This window comes from Neoarius graeffei, chromosome 6 (genome assembly GCF_027579695.1).
Source record: "Neoarius graeffei isolate fNeoGra1 chromosome 6, fNeoGra1.pri, whole genome shotgun sequence".
In the NCBI taxonomy this organism is placed as follows: domain Eukaryota; kingdom Metazoa; phylum Chordata; class Actinopteri; order Siluriformes; family Ariidae; genus Neoarius; species Neoarius graeffei.
Window position 1 is genome coordinate 42350294 of NC_083574.1, and position 25085 is coordinate 42375378.

General features: G+C 41.2%; 1 protein-coding gene across 2 annotated transcripts in view; it reads right to left on the minus strand.

Moving 5' to 3' along the window:
• Positions 1 to 25085, minus strand: part of fgd4a (FYVE, RhoGEF and PH domain containing 4a) — a 178736-nt gene that overhangs the window by 86826 nt on the left and 66825 nt on the right. For both annotated transcript variants that reach the window (XM_060923681.1, XM_060923682.1), the window contains exon 2: positions 11253 to 11339. In XM_060923681.1, coding sequence (XP_060779664.1) covers positions 11253 to 11339 — 87 coding nt within the window. The remainder of the gene's footprint in view (positions 1 to 11252; positions 11340 to 25085) is intronic.

Sequence of the window (25085 nt, forward strand, 5' to 3'; positions counted from 1 at the left end):
CTCCACACAGAAAGGCCCCCGCCAGCCGCTGGGCTTGAACCTAGAACCTTCTTGTTGTGAGGCGACAGTGCTAACCACTGTGCCACCCTACATTACCCAGATGAGGATGGGTGCCCTTTTGAGTCTGGTTTCTCTCAAGGTTTCTTCCTCATATCGTCTCGGAGTTTTTCCTTGCCACTGTCAGCACAGGCTTGCTAATCGGGGACAAAATTTGCTCATGTTTAAAGTCTTTAATTTTCTGTAAAGCTGCTTTGCAACAATGTCTGTTGTTAAAAGCGCTATACAAATAAACTTGACTTACCAGATGATGATCACTCACTGTCAACTATTAAGAAATGTAGAAGAGCGGTGAAAAGTTCCTTCAAAGTAAATAATTAGGCTTTGTTTCTTCCCCCCCCTTTTAAAAAAAATATTTTAATCGACATTATTCTTTGTCATCATCTCATCTCTATCTCTAGCCGCTTTATCCTGTTCTAAAGGGTCGCAGGCAAGCTGGAGCCTATCCCAGCTGACTACGGGCGAAAGGCGGGGTACACCCTGGACAAGTCATTCATTTTTGTTAACCTGGAACGACCATCACTGAACAGAGGCGGGTGTCTATGACATCTTTTATCAGCCACCTACAATGCAGCCATCAGCATTCTGATTCGGATTCTATGATGATCCATGAGAGGATAAATACCCGATACTCCCTATTAGTCAGACAGAACTGAGGAAGCCTTTCGGACGAGAGGTGAAACGTTTTCAAGAATCTTCAAGCAAGTCCAGTTGCTCTCTTCTACCAATCACAGATAACTTTATGCTTCAAATAGTTTATTTTCAATATTTAAAAAAAAAAAAAAAAAAAAAAAAAAAGACATCACTACTGCTTGTTCCATGCATTCTCAGAAAACAAAAAGTACATTATTGTACCTTTAGGGGTACAGCGGCTTGTCACTAGGGCAGGTTTTGTACCGGATTTGTACCTTTGATGTACTGATTGGGAACATGTATTGCCAAAAGTATTCGCTCACCTGCCTTGACTAAGTGATATCCCATTCCTAATCCATAGGGTTCAGCATGACGTCGGTCCACCCTTTGCAGCTAGAACAGCTTCAACTCTTCTGGGAAGGCTGTCCACAAGGTTTAGGAGTGTGTTTATGGGAATTTTTGACCATTCTTCCAGAAGCGCATTTGTGAGGTCACACACTGATGTTGGACGAGAAGGCCTGGCTCTCAGTCTCCGCTCTAATTCATCCCAAAGGTGTTCTATCGGGTTGAGGTCAGGACTCTGTGCAGGCCAGTCGAGTTCATCCACACCGGACTCTGTCATCCATGTCTTTATGGACCTTGCTTTGTGCACTGGTGCACAGTCATGTTGGAAGAGGAAGGGGCCAGCTCCAAACTGTAAAAACAGTCTGCATGCCGAGGTGCTTGATTTTATACACCTGTGGCCATGGAAGTGATTGGAACACCTGATTCCGATAATTTGGATGGGTGAGCAAATACTTGTGTATCCGGGCATGACTCAAAATGCCACATTAAAGGCCTGCTGTCGAATGATCATTAATCTTTTGTCCCATTGAAACGCCATGAGATGCACAAGCTTCACTGGGTGTCTGTTAGCTGTGTGTCGGGGCCTTCAAAGGGGATTTTCACTCCGGTTGTGCTGAAAAGAGTCCGAGTTAAATGAATAAACAGTGCGATACTGCAGTGAGATATTGGATCATCTGATTCACTAAAATACTGAATTTCACGGCGGCACGGTGGTGTAGTGGTTAGCGCTGTCGCCTCACAGCAAGAAGGTCCGGGTTCGAGCCCCGTGGCCGGCGAGGGCCTTTCTGTGCGGAGTTTGCATGTTCTCCCCGTGTCCGCGTGGGTTTCCTCCGGGTGCTCCGGTTTCCCCCACAGTCCAAAGACATGCAGGTTAGGTTAACTGGTGGCTCTAAATTGACCGTAGGTGTGAATGTGAGTGTGAATGGTTGTCTGTCTATGTGTCGGCCCTGTGATGACCTGGCGACTTGTCCAGGGTGTACCCCGCCTTTCGCCCGTAGTCAGCTGGGATAGGCTCCAGCTTGCCTGCGACCCTGTAGAACAGGATAAAGCGGCTAGAGGTAATGAGATGAGATGAGACTGAATTTCACCAAGAGTCATGACTAATACACTTTGGTAAACATTTTGAGGAAATCTTAGCGGAATCTTGGCTTCTTGTGTAGTCTTAACCCAAATCACCTGCGGTCAGTATACCGTACATCAATAGCGACAGTACCAGTCAAAAGTTAGGACACCCTCATTACTATGAATGAGGGTGTTCAAACTTGACTGGTACTGTATAATTACGTCCAGAAATATATCCACACACGAATGTAGTGGTAGTGCACATATACTGTCGGCACTGTTGACTGAATTTTTACTCTCCCCCCCCATCTGATCAAAAAACACAGAACAATGGCTGCAGACGACATTTGCATACTAACAGGGACTTTCCTTTTAGCTCAAGGAGAAACTGTAGAAACTCAATTTTTGAATGCATCAGTTGTTTCTGGCCCCCCCGATCTATTTTTTTGGGCTTTGGAAAAAAAAAAAAAAAAAGTTCAAGGTATCTGAAATGCCACGACATTTCTACTAAATATATTCATGGAAACACAGGGACATGCACAAAGAGACCTATATAAACGTCAGTAAACTGTTTACCAGATTCCTTCCACGCTTTCTGATGATCTGATTTGCTGTAATCTAATTTTAACAGGTGGGACTTTAAGTTTGTTGTAGGATGTTTCTTATTTTGCGTGCCAACAACACGCCAACAGTAAAACCCCCACCTCTGCACAACTCGAGCCACTCAACCATCCCAGCGTACCGTTTATGACCAATCAGTCTGATCATGGTTCAGATCTGCTGTTTGTTTGAAGAAACACACAGTAGGACTGTCTAACAAATTACTCTGAACATATAATATGCTGCGAAGTAAGAAGCAGCACCATTTCAAACCATCCTCTTTCACCACAAATGTGCCACATCAACCTCGTGAAAATATGTACGCTGCCAATTCAGACTTCACTTTGAACCGACATGCATTCATGGTATGTCAGTGATGTTGATCACACCTTCTGTCTACTGCTCAAGAAACCTGAACTCTATAATTAAAACACTGAGCGCCAACACTTATGCAGTTCTTAGTCACTCATTTCCTTCATGATGACCTCATTCTGAGTGACTGCTAGGAGACTTCGATAACCACCGCTCAAACATCTAAACCACAAATATCCCAAAAATCTACCTCTGGGTTGAGTTGAGTATTATAAAATGGCAAAAAGAACAGAATTAAATGATCCATGCACATGCTTCTGTGTGTAGTCCATGGTGCACTTGTATTTTCAGTATGACTAAGAACAAGGAAGTGATCTATTAATCATGACACAGACAGGTTTTAGTTCTCTATGAAGACAGGGTTGTAAAAGTTACAGGATGATTGACCAGTTCCGACAAAACACGTACTATATACACTAATAATTAACTTAAATAAAAAAATTAAATTCAGCCCTGTGATGACCTGGCGACTTGTCCAGGGTGTACCCCGCCTTTTGCCCGTAGTCAGCTGGGATAGGCTCCAGCTTGCCTGCGACCCTGTAGAACAGGATAAAGCGGCTACAGATAATGAGATGAGATGAGAAAAAAATAAAATAAAATCAGTGACAACACTTTGGTCCACAGTATTTCACGCATTTAGTTGGATCTATTTCCCAAAACATAAATAAGTTATTTAAACCACAGCGAGGGGAATGCCAAACCAGGGTAAAGGCATTGTGCAGTGCCATGTGAGCACCCAGTGCATTCCCTTTATCTCCAGAGTGCTGTGAATTAATTGCTCAGAAAAGTATACATTAGTGTGGAGAAGTGAAGTGAAGTGAAGCGAAGCGAGTGTGTAGAAAGACTGTCACACATGAGAGCACTGATAAGTTTTATCAGTTTTATCGCACCGCTCCTGTGGAGGACGGCCCCATGAGGACAGTTGAGGGTTATACCTGGAGGACGCTCTGGACTCTTACAGTAATGCTTTTATGGCTGAGGACTACAGTTGTCTTGCTAACTTTAGGCCTGCGGTTGTCATGAACAGTTTTGCACTCAAGTTTCCATCAATGAAGAGTTTATAACCTCAACGAAACTGTCCTCATGTTAAAACTGTTAATATTATAGTCAGGCTGTCTGTTGTTGCCCAAATGAGGATGGGTTCCCTTTTGAGTCTGGTTCCTCTCGAGGTTTCTTCCTCATGTCGTCTGAGGGAGTTTTTCCTTGCCACCGTCGCCACAGGCTTGCTCATTGGGGATAGATTAGGGATAAATTAGCTCATGTTTTAAGTCGTTCAAATTCTGTAAAGCTGCTTTGCGACAATGTTTATTGTTAAAAGCGCTATACAAATAAACTTGACTGATAACGCTTCCTTTCACCTTGCTCATGAGTGAGTCATGGTCTAAATTGAAAAAAGTGACCAGTAACATTTATCTTAAAAGCATTTTGAGAGTATTTAACTATATATATATATATATATATATATATATACACACACATACACACACTACCAATGGAGTTTTAGTTAGTTATGGCTGGGTTCTTGCCCAAACTGATGCAATTATCATCAGTTTTTCTTTGGCTAATCAGACACAAGGCACACCACGACACTTGCTGGAACAGTTGGGGGTTAGATGCCTTGCTCAAGGGCACTTAAGCCAGTCCTGCTTGTTCAAGGAATCGAACCAGCAACCTTTTGGTCCCAAAGCTGTTTGACTAACCATTTGGCCATAGCTTCCCCCTATTACCAATTAGGCTTTATGATAATAATAATGTAAACAAAAAGTTAAAAAAAAAAAAAAAACCCACTTAATCATGATCTTCACCCTCCACTGAAGCCACCATGGACCATTTAGATGACCGCAGACCACAGAATATAAACTACTCTTAGTTGATCACTTATAGAACCAGTCAAAAGTTTGGACACCCCTATTCATTCATAGGTTTTTCTGTATTTGGACCATTTTCTACTTTGGATAACAATACTAAAGACATCAAAACTATGAAATAATCTCATCTCATTATCTGTAGCCGCTTTATCCTGTTCTACAGGGTCGCAGGCAAGCTGGAGCCTATCCCAGCTGACTACGGGCGAAAGGCGGGGTACACCCTGGACAAGTCGCCAGGTCATCACAGGGCTGACACAGACACAGACAACCATTCACACTCACATTCACACCTACGGTCAATTTAGAGTCACCAGTTAACCTAACCTGCATGTCTTTGGACTGTGGGGGAAACCGGAGCACCCAGAGGAAACCCACGCGGACACGGGGAGAACATGCAAACTCCGCACAGAAAGGCCCTCGCCGGCCACAGGGCTTGAACCCGGACCTTCTTGCTGTGAGGCGACAGCGCTAACCACTACACCACCGTGCCGCCCCACACCACCATGACGCCCCTATATTTCCATATGTGTTAAAAAAAATAAAATAAACACACAACAAAATCATTTCCGCTTAACAAACTAGCGAAATGACCGGAGCAATTTGTGAAAAATGGTATGATAATTTTTTTTTTGGGGGGGGGGGGAAACGTTCTTGCCATCAAATACTTTTATTCCATATTTTGTTGCAATTTTTTTTTGGGGGGGGGGGGGGGGGGGGGTCAAGTAGAGTTGGTTTCAGTGCAAATAGATGCATCCAGGTACTCATTTTTAGCAATGTGATAAGTTTTATTTTTAATTTAAACATGCAGTGGTAGCATCAGGGCACTTGTGATTGGCAAATGGAGCTTATTTTTGGGTTTTGTTTGACTTTAAGACATGAAGTGTCTTTTTTTTTTTTTTAAAGATATTTTTTGGACTTTTTTCACCTTTATTGGATAGAACAGTGTAGAGACAGGAAACGAGTGGAAGAGAGAGACGGGGAGGGATCGGGAAATGACCTTGGGTCGGAATCGAACCCGGGTCCCCGGATTTATGGTATGGCACCTTATCCACCTGAGCCACGACATGAAGTGTCTTAATTAAAAAATAAATAAAAGAAAAGGCACTGAATTAGAAGACGTGTCCAAACTTTTGGCTGGTACTGTACATAAGTTATATAAATGTGTGTTATATGAAAGTACACAGTGGTGTGATGAAATCATTCTATAGAAGGAGTTTAGTGCAAGACTAAAGCACTAAAAAGTGTCTCATATCAGAATGCAGAAACAAACTCTTCAGTAAGCGTGCTACAGCTGTATAGAACAGGCCAAACATCTCTGTATTTGCTTATAGAGAGAGAGAGAGAAAAAGTTCTGTAAACATGGTGACAGAACACAGTGGCAAATATGTGCAGTTACCCATGGAAACTGTGTGCATGTAGGGAGTGGTATTGGGTGTGTATTGGGGTGTGTGTCGTATTGTAATGGGGTATGATGCAAGATCAGGATACTAGACAAACAATTCGATGTTTTCAAGTTGAAGTACAAAAATAAGCCACTATCTGTAATGAAGAAGAAGAAGAAAAAAAATGTTTAGCATGAAGTTGGTTTAGTGTTGGGAATCTCAAAAGGGGTGTTCACACGGCAACTTTTACTCCGGTGTAGCACCGGGGCTGCCCCGGTAGAGCGTTCACACGGTACAAAGTTATACTGGTGTAGCCCCTGAAAGCTGCTTAAATCGGTGCAAATCTAACCCTGCTCGGGAGGTGGTTTAAGAAATTTACTCCGGAGTAAATGCTGGTTTGCGGGGCAGCACCGATATAAAATGGGACGTCTGAACGCTACAGGGGTAGACTCGCTACGCGTGAGGAGAGTTGATTACATACGGGCATTGCATAATTTGCATCCTGGTATTTTGCGCTTCCAAAATGGCGAATATCAACAACAACAGAACTGCGTGTCTTCATCCACGTTGTTTTCCCGGCGCTTGGTGATGCCATGACAACCGTCCACATGGCCATGAACGACACGAAGTCGTCGATTTGTTGCCGAATGAATTGTAGAATGCGTTGTTTTCGTGCTCTCTTGTACTTGCGCAACCTTCCCTTTCTCTCTTTTACCCTTTTACGGTGTCTGATAGACCACAATGTAGAAAGTTTGTCTGGAGAAGTATAAACCATGGTTTTTCGATACATCAATCACAAACAAGGCGAGAAAAGGAAGTACATTTTCACGCATGCGCATATTTCATTTCCGCATTATTACTATCGTATAGCACGGTCGCAAAAACTGCCGTGTGAACGCAAGTGGGGCTGCACCGGTGCTAACACGCTTCTCTCTAGTAAGCAGGTTTGTGACGTGTGAACGCTCCACAAAATTTACACCGGTGTAAGATGTATCGCAACAAAATACATCGGTGCAGCATCGATGCAAATATGTGCCGTGTGAACACCCCTTGTGATTCCATTGGATTTCAATTCATTCAAAGTGCTAGGCTATGATTACAAAATTATGTACCCTGAAATATCTTAATTCATGTTGACTTTCAGATTTTCTTTCCACATCACCACCATCATAATCATCATGCACTTAGCTTTAGGTAATGATTCATCATGAAATGTTTGCTTCTGTTGACATTTTTCAGTAAAACATGGAAATATATTATACCAACCCCAAAAAGGAATAATCCATAGTCCTGCTGGGGATTTGGGGGTTCTAGTCCTTTTACACATCATGTGTCTAAATTCTATACTGGAGCGTGAGTATACACAGGGTTTTAAGGTAAATCACCAGTTGAACCACCTGCCTCTCTTCTGAATTAGTTAAAATGTAAAAAGTTTACATGCATGATTTCCCCAATTTAATTAATAAAAAGTGTGCATGGAAACTTTGTCTACATCTTACAGTACCCCAAAACTAAAACTCCCCGTATCCACCACGTGCCTGATGGTTACTGTAACACACTATAGTTATGCAGACTGGGGCAGGAGAACAAACAGCGTTTTGTTCACCATCAGTACAGTTAATTGTAAAGTGTTAATCCTATTTTGGTCCAAATTTACTGCCTTTGTTTACTTCATACAGACAGTAGTGGTCAGACGTTTACATACAGTGACATGAATGTCATGGCAATATCTGGGCTTTCAGTGATTTCTTTGAACTGTTCTTTTTCTGTGGCAGAATGATTGTACAGCATACATGACAATGAACCCAAACACACATCATACATTATACAACCCCGATTCCAAAAAAGTTGGGACAAAGTACAAATTGCAAATAAAAACGGAATGCAATGATGTGGAAGTTTCAAAAGTCCATATTTTATTCAGAATAGAACATAGATGGCATATCAAATGTTTAAACTGAGAAAATGTATCATTTAAAGAGAAAAATTAGGTGATTTTAAATTTCATGACAACAACACATCTCAAAGTTGGGACAAGGCCATGTTTACCACTGTGAGACATCCCCTTTTCTCTTTACAACAGTCTGTAAACGTCTGGGGACTGAGGAGACAAGTTGCTCAAGTTTAGGGATAGGAATGTTAACCCATTCTTGTCTAATGTAGGATTCTAGTTGCTCAACTGTCTTAGGTCTTTTTTGTCGTATCTTCCGTTTTATGATGCGCCAAATGTTTTCTATGGGTGAAAGATCTGGACTGCAGGCTGGCCAGTTCAGTACCCGGACCCTTCTTCTACGCAGTCATGATGCTGTAATTGATGCAGTATGTGGTTTGGCATTGTCATGTTGGAAAATGCAAGGTCTTCCCTGAAAGAGACGTCATCTGGATGGGAGCATATGTTGCTCTAGAACCTGGATATACCTTTCAGCATTGATGGTGTCCTTCCAGATGTGTAAGCTGCCCATGCCACATGCACTAATGCAACCCCATACCATCAGAGATGCAGGCTTCTGAACTGAGCGCTGATAACAACTTGGGTCGTCCTTCTCCTCTTTAGTCCGAATGACACGGCGTCCCCGATTTCCATAAAGAACTTCACATTTTGATTCGTCTGACCACAGAACAGTTTTCCACTTTGCCACAGTCCATTTTAAATGAGCCTTGGCCCAGAGAAGACGTCTGCGCTTCTGGATCATGTTTAGATACGGCTTCTTCTTTGAACTATAGAGTTTTAGCTGGCAACGGTGGATGGCACGGTGAATTGTGTTCACAGATAATGTTCTCTGGAAATATTCCTGAGCCCATTTTGTGATTTCCAATACAGAAGCATGCCTGTATGTGATGCAGTGCCGTCTAAGGGCCCGAAGATCTCGGGCACCCATATGGTTTTCCGGCCTTGACCCTTACGCACAGAGATTCTTCCAGATTCTCTGAATCTTTTGATGATATTATGCACTGTAGATGATATGTTCAAACTCTTTGTAGTTTTACACTGTGGAACTCCTTTCTGATATTGCTCCACTATTTGTTGGCGCAGAATTAGGGGGATTGGTGATCCTCTTCCCATCTTTACTTCTGAGAGCTGCTGCCACTCCAAGATGCTCTTTTTATACCCAGTCATGTTAATGACCTATTGCCAATTGACCTAATGAGTTGCAATTTGGTCCTCCCACTGTTCCTTTTTTGTACCTTTAACTTTTCCAGCCTCTTATTGCCCCTGTCCCAACGTTTTTGAGATGTGTTGCTGTCATGAAATTTCAAATGAGCCAATATTTGGCATGAAATTTCAAAATGTCTCACTTTCGACATTTGATATGTTGTCCATGTTCTATTGTGAATACAATATCAGTTTTTGAGATTTGTAAATTATTGCATTCCGTTTTTATTTACAATTTGTACTCTGTCCCAACTTTTTTGGAATCGGGAGTTGTACATACAGGGTCAAAAATTTCCAGACAGCACACCTAATATTTGGGCAAAATGTCTCTTTGCAAGATTCATCTTGACCAAACATTTTTGTTTACCATGAACAAGCTTCTGGCAGAATTCTGGTTGGATATTTCACAACTCTTCATGGTAGAATTGACAGAGTTCAATTACATTTGTTTTGTTTTTCTCTTGGCATGGACTCGACTTATAAGCACGGTCCATATATTTTCAATCGGGTTGAAGTCAGGACTTGTTTGAAGCTTAATGTTAGCCTGCTTTATCCTCCACAACCAGCTCTGATGTGTGTTTGGGTTCATTGTCCTGTTGTAACTCCCAAGTCGTGTTCAAGTTTCTGATGGTTTATGCTAAAGAATTGTGGCCAAACAACTATGAGAGAGAGAGAGAGAGAGAGAGAGAGAGGTTTTTAACCAACTTGCAGCCCAGATTATTCTGTCGCTAAAAATTATAGTTCTGCTGTTGTTAGCAAAAGTTAAACATGCTGTTCACTGATGGACTTTATTAAACATTAATGAACTCCACACAATCTCTCTATTTACTCTTCAAAAGCAAGGTCACATCTTTCAGGCGACAATATTGAGACCAGCGCACCAGCCAAACACTACTAAATGCGAGGGGTGCGAACTAAAAATGAGTAACAGAAACATGAATGACCCCCCCCAAAAAAAAAACCCACCCAAATACAGCTTTACCCTTGCAGGAGGTGTTTTTTTCCAGATGATTTGATAAAGCAATATTTAAGGAAATAAGGAGAAGGACAGGCTGTTGTAAAATTGGCACCTTAATAAGTTTTGGTTGACTTCACTACTTTGGCCACGTCTCACGGATGCAGAACAGCAGACTACCTAGATACCTACATGACTAGGTGCCTCCCCACGGCCGTCGAGGTGTTGGTCACCCGTGGACAAATCCGATGCAAACTCTACAATCAGACATGGTCCTATTTCTGGGAGAGGGGTGTAACTTGGAGGTGGCTAGGCATTACGCAGAGGACAGGGAAAAATGGAGACAGCTCCTCTCTACCGTCAAACATGACCTGATCTGTAGCAAGCAGGCAGACCCACCTTAAAGTAGCTCAAGACCTGACCAAGCAAGCAAGCCAGCAAATATTTTTGCAGAATTCAAATGTAAACACATTTTTCACATTTAAGGTCACATGAAGAGCAAATGGTAACGCTACCTTTCTAGAAAAAAAACAAAAAACACCACAGTGCTCTACAAGAGCTATTGCAAGAGCATAGCTGTGTACTATAGCAGCGTGTGTACAATAGCCATGTATCCTGATGTTAAAATGCTGAGCTTGTGTGCAAAATGTGTAAAAGCGGGCAGGTTGCCAGGTATTTGGATGGTCTGTTCATGGATGCAGACACTTTCTACAGCAAATCAAGTCGTTCCCCCCCCCCAACATTTTAAAAATGCTTTGTAATAAAGACTTCATGGGAGGTATTAATAAGAAAAGAGAAAGACGATATTAAGATGAGATGTTTACCTTGTGTCTCAGCGATCTTCACTCCCACACAAGCCTCCTCTTCATCAAGGGAGTTGGAAGGGAAGCAGCTCGCCTTGCCCGCTTTCTCTGCAACAGATATTTAAGAATTGTTAATCTGTAAATCTCAGGAAATCACATGAGGAACTTTATTACATCACATCGCAATTTGGCGGTGACTTCATGGTGCAGTTGGTCAAATATAAAACATTCAAGAATAACAAAAACACACACACACACCAGAGTTGAGGAGCTTTTAGCACTTCGTTTGCTTATGGAGCAGTAAACTGGGGTAAAGACAAGGGAGTATGGTCAGGAATCTCTGCAGAGCTCATGATTCAATTTGATTTGAAGTCAGGATGTCAAGACATGATCAAAACGCATTTCTTAATCTTGATGCATGACATTTTTTCGACAGCATACATTGTAAAACACTTGCAGCTTTTAAAACAAAATCAATTTTTCATCCATTTAAGAAAAAGTATTTCCATTAGAGCCGTCAGAACAAATAAATATCGCTTGAATCGTTAAAATTACCCTCGTCTCACTTGATATACAAACAGATTTTGAATAAATGAACATTTATGGCATTGCTTCATTGTTAAATATTTACCAATTACAGATCAAAACGCATGTGTTCTGAAAGTGGAGGATAAACGCATCTAGTTAGTTTATTTTCACCAAGCATTATTAGCTCATCTGGCCGACAGGCGTTGAGCTTATGCCATCATGTGTTGTCTGTCATCGCCCACATTTCACAAAAATCGCTTCTTCTCCCTCAATTCTTCACCGATTTTGATTCTTTCTGGCATGAAGGTACTGTCTACCCAGATTTGAGTTCTCACGGGGCCAGAGTGAGCTACGTTGTCATTGACTGTCTCGTTTAATTCATTCTTTTCTGTGACTGAATCTCAAATGGTATTCTGCTGGTCATATAGTACAGGTTCCTAACAGCAGATATGCTGAACATGAAGCCAGAAGTACAAGGATCCACCCCTGGAGTCAGTCCTGGGGGTTGGTGTCTGCAAACTACTGATCACCCAGTAGGTTTCAATTTGTGGGTTTACCATCTACAAGATGAAGGATGGGAATCGAGTGCAATTGTGGTCAGTGGCAGACACATGATGGATGGTCTTATATGGTCTGGACCTTTTGCAGTGAACGGTAACTGGCTTTGGGAATGTGAAATGTCAAGTTGCTAGCAATGGACGAGTTGAGAGCCTAGCTGGAAATTTTCCCACTGGACAAAAGGGTTGTGTGTGTAAATCTCAGGAAGGAAAACTTGGTTTGTCTGTATGCACCAAATAGCAGTTCAGAGGATTATTGGAGAAGGTAGAGCAGGTGATTGTAGAGAATTGGAAGTACCATGGTATCTATTCAAAAGTGACAGGGGTAGGAGGGGGGGGGGGGGGGGGGGGGCGGGGAAGAAAAAAAAGTGTGACATTGACAGACGGACTGGTTCAGCAGTCAGCAGCAGTACGAGACTTCCTGTAGCAGACTGTGGTGGTGAAGCAGCAGCTCAGTTTTCTGATGAAGTTATCCTCATGCTAAAATCACATATACTGTAGATACAAGCTGTGGGTAGTGACCAAAAGAATCATTTTGCTAGCAAAAGGCAATGGAAATGAGGTTCCATCACAAGGTTGCTAAGCTTAGTCTCGGTGATAGATTGAGGAACTCGAGAGTAGAGCTGCTGGTCCTCCAAATTGATAGGGATTGACCATGGCACTACTGGCTCCTGGTTGAGCTGCATCAAGCATGTCCCATTGGACAGAGACCATGAGGAAGACCCAGGACCCAGTGAAGAAGTTTTCCCTCATAGTTGGCTTGGGAATGTCTTCTTATGCTCCAGGAAGAACTGGAATCCATGGTCAGGGATAGAGAAGTCTGGACTGACCTCCTTAGGCTGTTGCCACTGCTACCCCCATCAAAAAAAAAAAAAAATCAAGCAAAATGAACAAATTACATATTAAACCAGGTGTCACTGGAAAACTCATTACCAAAAGCTAAAAATGTGTTATTCAGTCCATGTAGAGACACTATATGGTCAAAAGTACGCAGACCCCTAACCAACACGTGCTTTTCAAAAGATCCCATTCCAGATTGAGGATCATTTGCTGTTAGAATAACCTCTAATTCATCCCAATGAGGTTGAGGTCAGGGCTTTATACAGGCCACTTGAGTTCTCTCACTCCAACCTTGGCAAGCCATGTCTTCATGGACCTCCTTATGCACAGTCATGCTGGAACAGGTTTGGAGTAGATCCCTTGGGGACATGAACTTATTCACCTAAAACCATTTCTTTTTTTACCATCAGGTCACAAAACATGTAATCTTTAATGAATGATATGTTAAAAGATAACTTTAATTTTCTGAGATGTAATAAAAACATATTTATATGCCAAAGTCAAGCCTATGAGTTCCAAAATGATGTCTGTTACATTACTTCTGTTACGATTGTCCATCTCGCGTCTGTTACAAACTAATTACAATCTAGCTATATACCATGTTAATCTTATTGAAAGAATGTGTATGCTTATTCTACTACACATGTTTATTAATTATATTTGCTAAAACATCACCTTCCTATGTTTCAAAAAGTAATTCTACATTGTTAAAATTGAGAATATATATGTCCACAACACTTCTGTTACGTTCTGACTTTGGCATATAAATGTTTTTATTACATCTCAGAAAATTAAAGTTATCTTTTAACATATCATTCATTAAAGATTAGGTTTTGTGACCTGATGGTAAAAAAAAGAAATGGTTTTAGGTGAATTTTTAAAAATAAGTTCATGTCCCCATTTCAGTACCCATAAGCGTGGAATCACTCATATATATTTTTTAAACATTAACTCATTTTAGGCAACCATGTTCAATGGGATTGAAGTTGGGGCTTTGTGTAGACAGACAATTGGAGTTCTTTCACTCCAAACTTGGCAAACCATATCTTTCTGGATTTTGCTTTGTGCACAGGGGCATTGTCATGCTGAGAAAGGTTTGGGCCTCTTAGTTCCAGTGAAGGGAAACTGTAAATGTTACATCAGACAAATACACCCTGTACAGTTGTGTGCTTCCAACTTTGTGGCAGATTTGGTAGGACCCACATATGGGTGTGTAGATCAGGTGTCTGCATACTTTTGGTCATGTAGTGCATTTCCAAAGATAACTAGATGTAATTTGGATGGATGGATGGTTAGAAAGAAAGAAAGGAAACACATGGGGGGGTGCGCAGTGAGCACACATTGGTAAGTACTTGTATCGCCTGCAGAATTATGTAGCGCAAGAATGCTGGATGGACAGGTTATGTATAAACCTGCACGATAAGGAAGTTGGCCACACAGCAAAGCTAATCCAGAATTCTGTGGAACTAAGAGCTCTCCAGTGAGTTTCTTTCACTAATTAAATTCATTATGATATCGGGGACAATCTGGCTTCAGAGCCATCCTACTCATTATTTTAATGTGTATATAAAGGATTAGAGACAAAGAACACAAAGGCTCTTCCATTTACATAATTATTAATGATATCAATTCTATTTTAAATCGAACCAGAACCTAAACTTCAGTAACCAAAAGGAAATCTTGACTCCATGTGCACACACATTTAAATTTATTAATTAAAAAAAAAAAAAAAAAAATATATATATATATATATATATATATATATATATATATATATATATATATATATATATATATATATACACATACATACACATACATACACCATACTAACCATCGCTAACAGGGTTTTAGCTCGATAATATTCTGATATTCTTAGACCATGACCTAATGAGCTTGCATGAGGACTTGCACTTCTGTAAATCATTATGGATAAGGATGCCTGCTAAATGCTGGGAATGTAGTTTTTGAATAAAAGCTGCAGGTTTTGTATTAAGAAACTGGGGACCAGCCAAATGTCCTCACAAGGTCAAAGCTCACAGATATTCCTGTCCTTATGGGGACACACAGGCATGCACGCACACTTCTACATTTGTACAGGAGTGGAAAAATCCACCCGTATATCTGGCTTTTATTAACAGAATGAAGGTTTAAACAGACACCGAGAGAGAGAGAGAGAGAGAGAGAGAGAGAGAGAGAGAGAGAGAGAGAGAGAGAGAGGTTCCTTATCTGTGAGACTAAAGTACCATCTGTAGTTCTCCTGACACAGTCTGGTGTTTATACACAATCACCATGTGTGAATAATAATAATAAATTACACTAATGTGTGAATATTATAATAAACCTAAATAAAATGAGAGATGCATGCAATTTGCCTGGACTTGCAAATGTATGTGTGCAAGGGGTCATGTGGTGGACAGACATCCCACCCAAGGTCTATTCCCACCCAGCGAGATAGACTTAGGATCCACGGTGACACTGATCAGGATGAAGAGGATACCAATAACGAATGAATATAAAATCAGAGTCTCTGTCTTGGTGTAGTTGTATATACACGTTTGACCTCATGACTCAGTAAAGCAAGTTAACTTGAAAATTACATTATACTTGACATCCATACTGCCTTTCGCCCGTAGTCAGCTGGGATAGGCTCCAGCTTGCCTGCGACCCTGTAGAACAGGATAAAGCGGCTAGAGATAATGAGATGAGATCCATACTGCCCTGCATTACAACTACACCAAAGGGCAGTTACATGGTTACCATGGATGCGTGCTTCCATGGCAGCTGGGGATTAAGAGCTATTGAAGGGATATTAGTGAGAGAACATTGTCATATCTCGGGTTTTAACAGAATAGTGCGAGATCAAGTCAACGACATGAACATGGTGTCAGTGGTGCTCAGTACTATATGGGTTAGCTTGCTATGCCAAACGATTGGGTGTGAGTAACAGAAAACCTGTGGTGGAGGTGATGCACATAATGGTTATGAGGGAAAAAAATGAACTGATGAACTGCTGTGAGCAAAACTATACCATCATCTACTCGGAAGTGAAATGTATTCTTACGACTCTTGAATCTTCCTAAAAGGGGACATATAGAGGAAAAAAAAAAAATACCCCAACCTCACTTTCATTGCTTGTGCACATATATTTGGGGATCTGGAGTGCCTACTAATTCACAAACTCTATAATAAGACACCCAGCCAGTTTCTTTTAGGCTGCCTAGATCAGAAAACATGTGCTTCAACAAGCCGTTCAGAGTTGGCTCCTCTTCCTAGGTCACAAGTGGAGCTCATTAGCATTACACTACTTCCTCATCTGAATACGGTGGTGCTTGAAAGTTTGTGAACCCTTTAGAATTTTCTATATTTCTGCATAGATATGACCGAAAACATCATCAGATTTTCCCACAAGTCCTAAAAGTAGATAAAGAGAACCCAGTTAAACAAATGAGACAAAAATATTATACTTGGACGTTTATTTATTGAGAAAAATGATCCAATATTACATATCTGTGAGTGGCAAAAGTATGTGAACCTTTGCTTTCAGTATCTGGTGTGACCCCCTTGTGCAGCAATAACTGCAACCTAACGTTTCCGGTAACTGTTGATCAGTCCTGCACACCAGCTTGGAGGAATTTTAGCCCATTCCTCCGTACAGAACAGCTTCAACTCTGGGATGTTGGTGGGTTTCCTCACATGAACTGCTGGCTTCAGGTCCTTCCACAACATTTCGATTGGATTAAGGTCAGGACTTTGACTTGGCCGTTCCAAAACATTAACTTTATTCTTCTTTAACCATTCTTTAGTAGGATGACTTGTGTGCTTAGGGTCGTTGTCTTGCTGCATGACCCACCTTCTCTTGAGATTCAGTTCATGGACAGATGTCCTGACATTTTCCTTTAGAATTGGCTGGTATAATTCAGAATTCATTGTTCCATCAATGATGGCAAGCCGTCCTGGCCCAGATGCAGCAAAACAGGCTCAAACCATGATACTACCACCACCATGTTTCACAGATGGGATAAGGTTCTTATGCTGGAATGCAGTGTTTTCCTTTCTCCAAACATAACGCTTCTCATTTAAACCAAAATGTTCTATTTTGGTCTCATCCATCCACAAAAAAAAAACATTTTTCCAATAGTCTTCTGGCTTGTCCACATGATCTTTAGCAAAACTGCAGACAAGCAACAATGTTCTTTTTGGAGAGCAGTGGCTTTCTCCTTGCAACCCTGCCATGCACACCATTGTTGTTCAGTGTTCTCCTGATGGTGGACTCATGAACATTAACATTAGCCAATGTGAGAGAGGCCTTCAGTTGCTTAGAAGTTACCCTGGGGTCCTTTGTGACCTCGCCGACTATTACACGCCTTGCTCTTGGGGTGATCTTTGTTGGTCGACCACTCCTGGGGAGGTTAACAATGGTCTTGAATTTCCTCCATTTGTACACAATCTGTCTGACTGTGGATTGGTGGAGTCCAAACTCTTGAGAGATGGTTTTGTAACCTTTTCCAGCCTGATGAGCATCAACAACGCTTTTTCTGAGGTCCTCACAAATCTTTGTTCGTGCCATGATACACTTCCACAAACATGTGTTGTGAAGATCAGACTTTGATAGATCCCTGTTCTTTAAATAAAACAGGGTGCCCACTCACACCTGATTGTCATCCCATTGATCGAAAACACCTGACTAATTTCACCTTCAAATTAACTGCTAATCCTAGAGGGTCACATACTTTTGCCACTCACAGATATGTAATATTGGATCATTTTCCGCAATAAATAAATGACCAAGTATAATATTTTTGTCTCATTTGTTTAACTGGGTTCTCTTTATCTACTTTTAGGACTTGTGTGAAAATCTGATGATGTTTTAGGTCATATTTATGCAGAAATACAGAAAATTCTAACAGGTTCACAAACTTTCAAGCACCACTGTATCTCCACTCATAGCTTGAGAACTACTTTTGTGAATGAATATTCATGAGGAAAGTGCTACCTAATTGGTCAGTGGAAGAGGGGGATGGGATGAGCAGTGGCTCATTATCATTTAAAGGAACAGGTGCTCCAATTGGGCGTTTTGAAAAGGGCTGTATAGACAGAGTGAGAAGGGAGCTGTGGTGTTTTATCCTTGTGGTATTTTGAGCAAAGCATGTCCCAGACATTTCATTATGACCTCAGGGAACTGTGTCAACTTGAAGAAGAAGAAACCTTTATTCGTCACATGCACACTTCAAGCACAGTGAAATTCATCCTCTGCATTTAACCCATCTGAAGCAGTGAACACACATGCACACACCCAGAGCAGTGGGCAGCCCAGAGCGCCCGGGGAGCAGTCAGGGGTCAGGTACCTTGCTCGAGGGCACCTCAACCCAAGGCCGCCCCACATCAACCTAACTGCATGTCTTTGGATTGTGGGGGAAACCGGAGCACCCAGAGGAAACCCACGCAGACACGGAGAGAACATGCAAACTCCACACAGAAAGGCCCTCACCGGCCGCTGGGTTCGAACCCGGAACAGGGGTATAATAGGTCACCTTTAAGTATTGGACAATTCTGCTTTATACAGACACTAAATTATTTATGGCAACACCACAATGAGGTTACCCAAATACATGAAGAAAAGAAAAAAAAAGTGCGACACTAGAGAGATATCTAGTTATGCACTCCCTGGCCACTTGAATAGGAATACCTGTACCACCTGTACCCCTACCCCTGGGGCTACCCCCATTGTAGCCTCAGATTCCTGTTCTTGGTTGACGAGTGGAATGTGATGTTTTAGTTAATCTGCATCAAGGTTGTGCATAATGAGATGCTTTTCTACACACTACAGTTTTCAAAAGTGCTTATTTGAGTTACTGTAGACTTCATTCAAAACAGTACGACTGTTCTTTATCGTACTATTCTAAATGTATCTGCCACATGATTTGCTTAAGGTTAGATAACTCCATTAATGAACAAGGGTCCAGATTTATTATACATGACATACGTACATCATATTTAAGCGTCAAATCAACCTAACACAACTACATCAGACACTTCTGTACACAACGTTTCAGCAAACAATCAAACTTCTGCCTACGAGTTAATGTGTAACTACAAACAGCTGAATGCAAACACAGACTGAACTACCTGCCGTGTTTCGTGTCCGTTGTAGCTTGGATTCTCTTTGTAGGTTCCCTCTCAGAGGCTTAGCCATCTGAAAGACCCGATGAGGAAGTTGTATGCGCTTTGCAAAGGCTTTACAACACACTCACACTCCACAGCGCACCTAAACTATTGTTCTCAGTGTTGCTCATGTGCATCTACAACTACATTCTGTTTATTTCTCCTCCCAGTGCTGATGTCATGAGGGAAGCAAGGTTAATACTGACTCTCAAATCACATGAGAACATTCTACCTTATTCGGGATCAATAATGCACTGCAAATGATTACCATCACTGAACTTTCTACACAGCTAAGGAACAACAACAACAAATAATTTCCCCAAGAACACACCATGTTTGAGGTTCACCTATAAAATCAACCACAATCTCTCATGAACTTATGACTCTCTCTGTGAATGCTTGGTGTGTGTGTGTGTGTGTGTGTGTGTGTGTGTGTGTGTGTGTGTGTGTGTGTTTGTTTGTTTTATACTACTGAGGACCAAATATCCCCATAAGGATAGTAAAAATCTGACAATTTCAACCTTGTGGGGACATTTGGATGGTCCTCACAAGGAAACTGAGGTTTCTTTTTTTTTTAAACAATATTGTAATTAAAAAGACCCAAAAAGTCTCCTTTTCATTACTGAGGTTAAGGTTAGATTTATGTTCAGGCACAGCATTAATTAACTGCAATAATAATTGCGTCAATGGAAGGTCCTCACAAGGATAACGAGACAAACGTATGTTGTGTGTGTGTCTCCAAAAGGACAGGAATATCTGACTTTTTTGACCTTGTGGGGTCATTTGGCTGGTGCTCATTAGAAAAACCTACTTGTTTACTTTCTTTCTCACAGGTAAGCACGTTATGGACAGGAATGGGATTGCTGAACTTTTGTTTCTTTCTGCCAGTCAGTCATCGACCAGAAAGAACAAGATGCATGTTGCTCTACCTCCATCTCGGCAGCACGTCTCTGCTCTCTATGTGCATATGCTTCTTTCCTTCCATCTTTCTTTTCCTTGTGTAAGCACACGTGGACAGGCATGGGATGCAGATTAGTGAACTCCATTTCTTTCGTTTTCTCCCTCACTCTTTCATCTTGTTCACGCATTCATTTAATTAATTGATTCATGTACTGACAGGAATTTCCAGCTCAGCTACATGTCATGGCTCCAAGTGTTTGTTTCGTTCTGACATTTTCATGTTTGAGCATTTATAGACAGGAGCAGGAGACAGAACTTCCATTCCCTTCTCTTCTGCATATAAAACTTGATGAAACCCTTGTCTCGGTTCGCAGTTTTGTCCAATGCCCACAGGTCTCGCATCATTTTTACGAGATCCAGAATCATGCTGACTCTGCCTTTATGTTTTAGGCATTACTAAAAGAACACTTACCTTTAAATCATTCTAAAATCACTTTGTAAACTGTGTATAACTCTGGCTGGTCCACAGCACACAGTCCAGGTGTGAGAGAGAAGAACTGCTTGTACGGTAAAGAAGGCTAAACGCCTCCATAAGAGTTAAATTTGCATGTAAGCAGTTGCAAATATGACGACTAATACTCAATAGGGTGCAGTACAAACAAACAAAAACACAGTGATGGAGCTTTGATGCGATATTATATAAAAAAAAAATTTTTTATATATATATATATATATATATATATATATATATATATATATATATATATATATATAAAAAATTTTTTTTATATATATATATATATATATATATATATATAAAAAAATTTATATATATATATATATATATATATATATATATATATATATATATATATATATATATATATATATATATACACACACACACACACACACACACACACACACAGTTGTGCTCATAAGTTTACATACCCTGGCAGAATCTATGATTCTTTGACCATTTTTCAGAGAATATGAATGATAACACAAAAACATCTTTTCCACTCATGCTTAGTGGTTGGGTGAAACCATTTATTGTCAAACAACTGTTTTTTCTCTTTTTAAATCATAATGACAACAGAAACCCAGATGACCCTGATCAAAAGTTCACATACCCTGGTGATTTTGGCCTGATAGCATGCACAGAAGTTGACACAAATGGGTTTGAATGGCTACTAAAGGTAACGTCCTCACCTGTGATCTGTTTGCTTGTAATCAGTGTGTGTGCATAAAAGCTGAGTGAGTTTCTGGGATCCAGACAGACTCTTGCATCTTTCATCCAGCCACTGATGGTTCTGGATTCTGAGTCATGGGGAAAGCAAAAGAATTGTCAATGGAGCTACGGGAAAAGGTAGTTGAACTGTATAAAACAGGAAAGGGATACAAAAAGATATCCAAGGAATTGATGCCAGTCAGCAGTGTTCAAACTGTGATTAACAAATGGAAAATCAGGGGTTCTGTTAAAACCAAACCACGGTCAAGTAGACCAACAAAAATTTACGCCAAACAGCACAGAGACAAGCCTCAAAACTTCTGGAACAAGGTAATTTGGAGTGATGAGACCAAAATTGAACTTTTTGGCCACAACCATAAACATTACATTTGGAGAGGTGTCAACAAGGCCTATGATGAAAAGAACACCATTCCTACTGTAAAGCACGGAGGTGGATCGCTGATGTTTTGGGGATGTGTGAGCTACAAAGGCACAGGAAACTTGGTCAAAGTTGAAGGAAAGATGAATGCACCATGTTATCAGCAAATACTGGAGGCAAATTTGCACTCATCAGCCCAGAAGCTGCGCATGGGACGTACTTGGACGTTCCAACATGACAACGATCCAAAACACAAGGCCAAGTCGACCCGTCATTGGCTACAGCAGAACAAAGTGAAGGTTCTGGAGTGGCCATCTCAGTCTCTTGACCTCAATATCATTGAGCCACTCTGGGGAGATCTCAAGCGCGCAGTTCATACAAGACAGCCCAGGAATTTACAGGAACTGGAGGCTTTTTGCCAAGAAGAATGGGCAGCTTTACCATCTGAGAAAATAAAGAGCCTCATCCACAACTACCACAAAAGACTTCAGGCTGTCATTGATGTTAGAGGGGGCAATACACGGTATTAAGAACTGGGGTATGTAAACTTTTGATCAGGGTCATTTGGATGTTTTTTGTTGTCATTATGATTTAAAAATAGAAAACACAGTTGTTTATCAATAAATGGCTTCACCCAACCACTAACCATGAGTGGGGAAAAAAGTTTGTGTTATCTTTCATATTCTCTGAAAAAAGGCCAAGAAAGCAAAAATTCTGCCAGGGTATGTAAACTTATGAGCACAACTGTGTGTATGTATGTATGTATATATATATATATATATATATATATATATATATATATATATATATATATATATAAATAATGACAAAAAACTATTTCCATTTGTTGGATTATGCAAAACCGTGGTTCAGCAGATTACTCAATGACACATCTGGAATTTCTGAGATTAAATCAGGATGGTCAAAGGAAAGTAAAACAGCACGCTAGACAAAATTAGTACTCTGAGTCACACATCACACAGCTCATTTGTATATTGCACCCTTCTTTCTTTTTTTAGGTTTTGTATTGAAAAATCCATCCACCGATTAATTTGCAAGTGGCACGGTCAAGTCACTTGGCCTTTACTGGTAAGAGAATCTTATTTATATAACCGTGTGGAAAATACCCATAGTATATATTTAACATGGTTTTACCCTTCAATTTTTTTGGGCATGGCTCTTTTACTTTAATTAAATGGATTCATGAGAATCCTTACATAGTTCCACTGAAACCATCACGACACGTACTACAGGCTGTCAGTCAGTCAGTGAGTTACATGAAAACATGTGACATGCAATGCATCCAGCTGTGAATTCTTTGGAAACGATTTTCACCGATGCCATCCATTCCCCTTTTCTGTGCCTCACAAAAGACACAGCAGTTAGAACCAAAAATCTCAAGTACAGGTTTCCACTGGTCTGATATCCATTCCTTGTGTTTCTTGGCTCAAGCAAATGTTACATCACTGTCTCCTTCAGGAACTGCAACATCGCTGAACAGAAGTCCCCGCAGCCGACGGTGAGGACAGCAGAGAGGATTATTGAGGTCCCTCCCTCACCCATTTCCCAAGAAGCCCATCATCTGCCGTGCTAACAGCATAGGATGGGACTCGTCCTGCACATCACATGCACCGTCTGGCAGAAGGTACCATAGCATCCGAACCGTGAGTCCAGGCAGTCAGAGTCCTCAACTCACCGGTACCCCTGAAGAACTGACCCTTCAAACTGAAACTACAGCTCTCTCATCCATCTGCACTACACTGCCCATTTGCACACGCATGCACAATGCTCACTTTGCACTCGTCTTGCCTTGTTGTAATCTCCTGGTAAAACTTCAACTCTTCAAACTGAACTGCATTTGCTTATATTTTTGCAGCAAAATGAACACACAAATGCACAATGCCACTTTGTAGTTGTTTTTGTCTTATATGTCGTTTATTATACTTCGATAGCTACATGTTTAGACAGCTAGAGATGGTCATTTTTATTCTAACCACATTCACTGGATATGAGCAATTGCGAGCTCCGATTGGCTACTCTGCTACTAGGATATCCGCTCATATCCTGTAATTCGAGAAAAACAAAATGGCGGCTTTTATCAATAATTTAAAAGAAAGAGAAATAGCTAAAAGAATGTTTTTTTTTCTCCCCTGCAGTATCTCCTGTTCCATACTCCAGCCCAGTCAGTGGCAGTAATGCACCTTTAAGTTGGCTTACCAACCACCAGAAAACCCTAAAGAACAACAACAAAATGGCGGAGCATATTGCTGAACCAGGCGGCACGGTGGTGTAGTGGTTAGCGCCGTCGCCTCACAGCAAGAAGGTCCGGGTTCGAGCCCTGTGGCCGGCGAGGGCCTTTCTGTGTGGAGTTTGCATGTTCTCCCAGTGTCCGCGTGGGTTTCCTCCGGGTGCTCCGGTTTCCGCCACAGTCCAAAGACATGCAGGTTAGGTTAACTGGTGGCTCTAAATTGACCGTAGGTGTGAATGTGAGTGTGAATGGTTGTCTGTGTCTATGTGTCAGCCCTGTGATGACCTGGCGACTTGTCCAGGGTGTACCCCGCCTTTCGCCCGTAGTCAGCTGGGATAGGCTCCAGCTTGCCTGCGACCCTGTAGAACAGGATAAAGCGGCTACAGATAATGAGATGAGATGTTGCTGAACCAACTGAGGATGAAATAAAAACCCTACTTGGAAACCCCCGCCCCAAAAAAAGGGCAACAAAATATGGAATAAAATAATTTGATGGTAAGAACATCCATCTGTTATCTGTAACCGCTTATCTTGTTCTACAGGGTTGCAGGCAAGCTGGATGACAAGTTGCCAGGTCATTGCAGGGCTGACACAGAGACAAACAACCATTCACACCCACACCTACGGTCAATTTAGAGTCACCAGTTAACCTAACCTGCATGTCTTTGGACTGTGGGGGAAACCGGAGCACCCAGAGGAAACCCACGCAGACAACACGCAAACTCCACACAAAGGCCCTCGCCGGCCATGGGGCTCGAACCCAAGACCTTCTTGCTGTGAGGCGACAGTGCTAACCACTACACCACCGCACCCCTGGTAAGAACGTTTCTTATTTTTCAAGAATTATTATTATAGCATTTTTCACAAATTGCTACTACTATTTCTCTGGTTTGTTTACATTCTAAGCGGAAATGATTTTGTCGGACGTTTTATATAAAAAAAAAAAAGTTTTTATTTATTGAATTTGCAAAAAAAAAAAAAAAAAAGTGCTCCATTTCTCAAAATC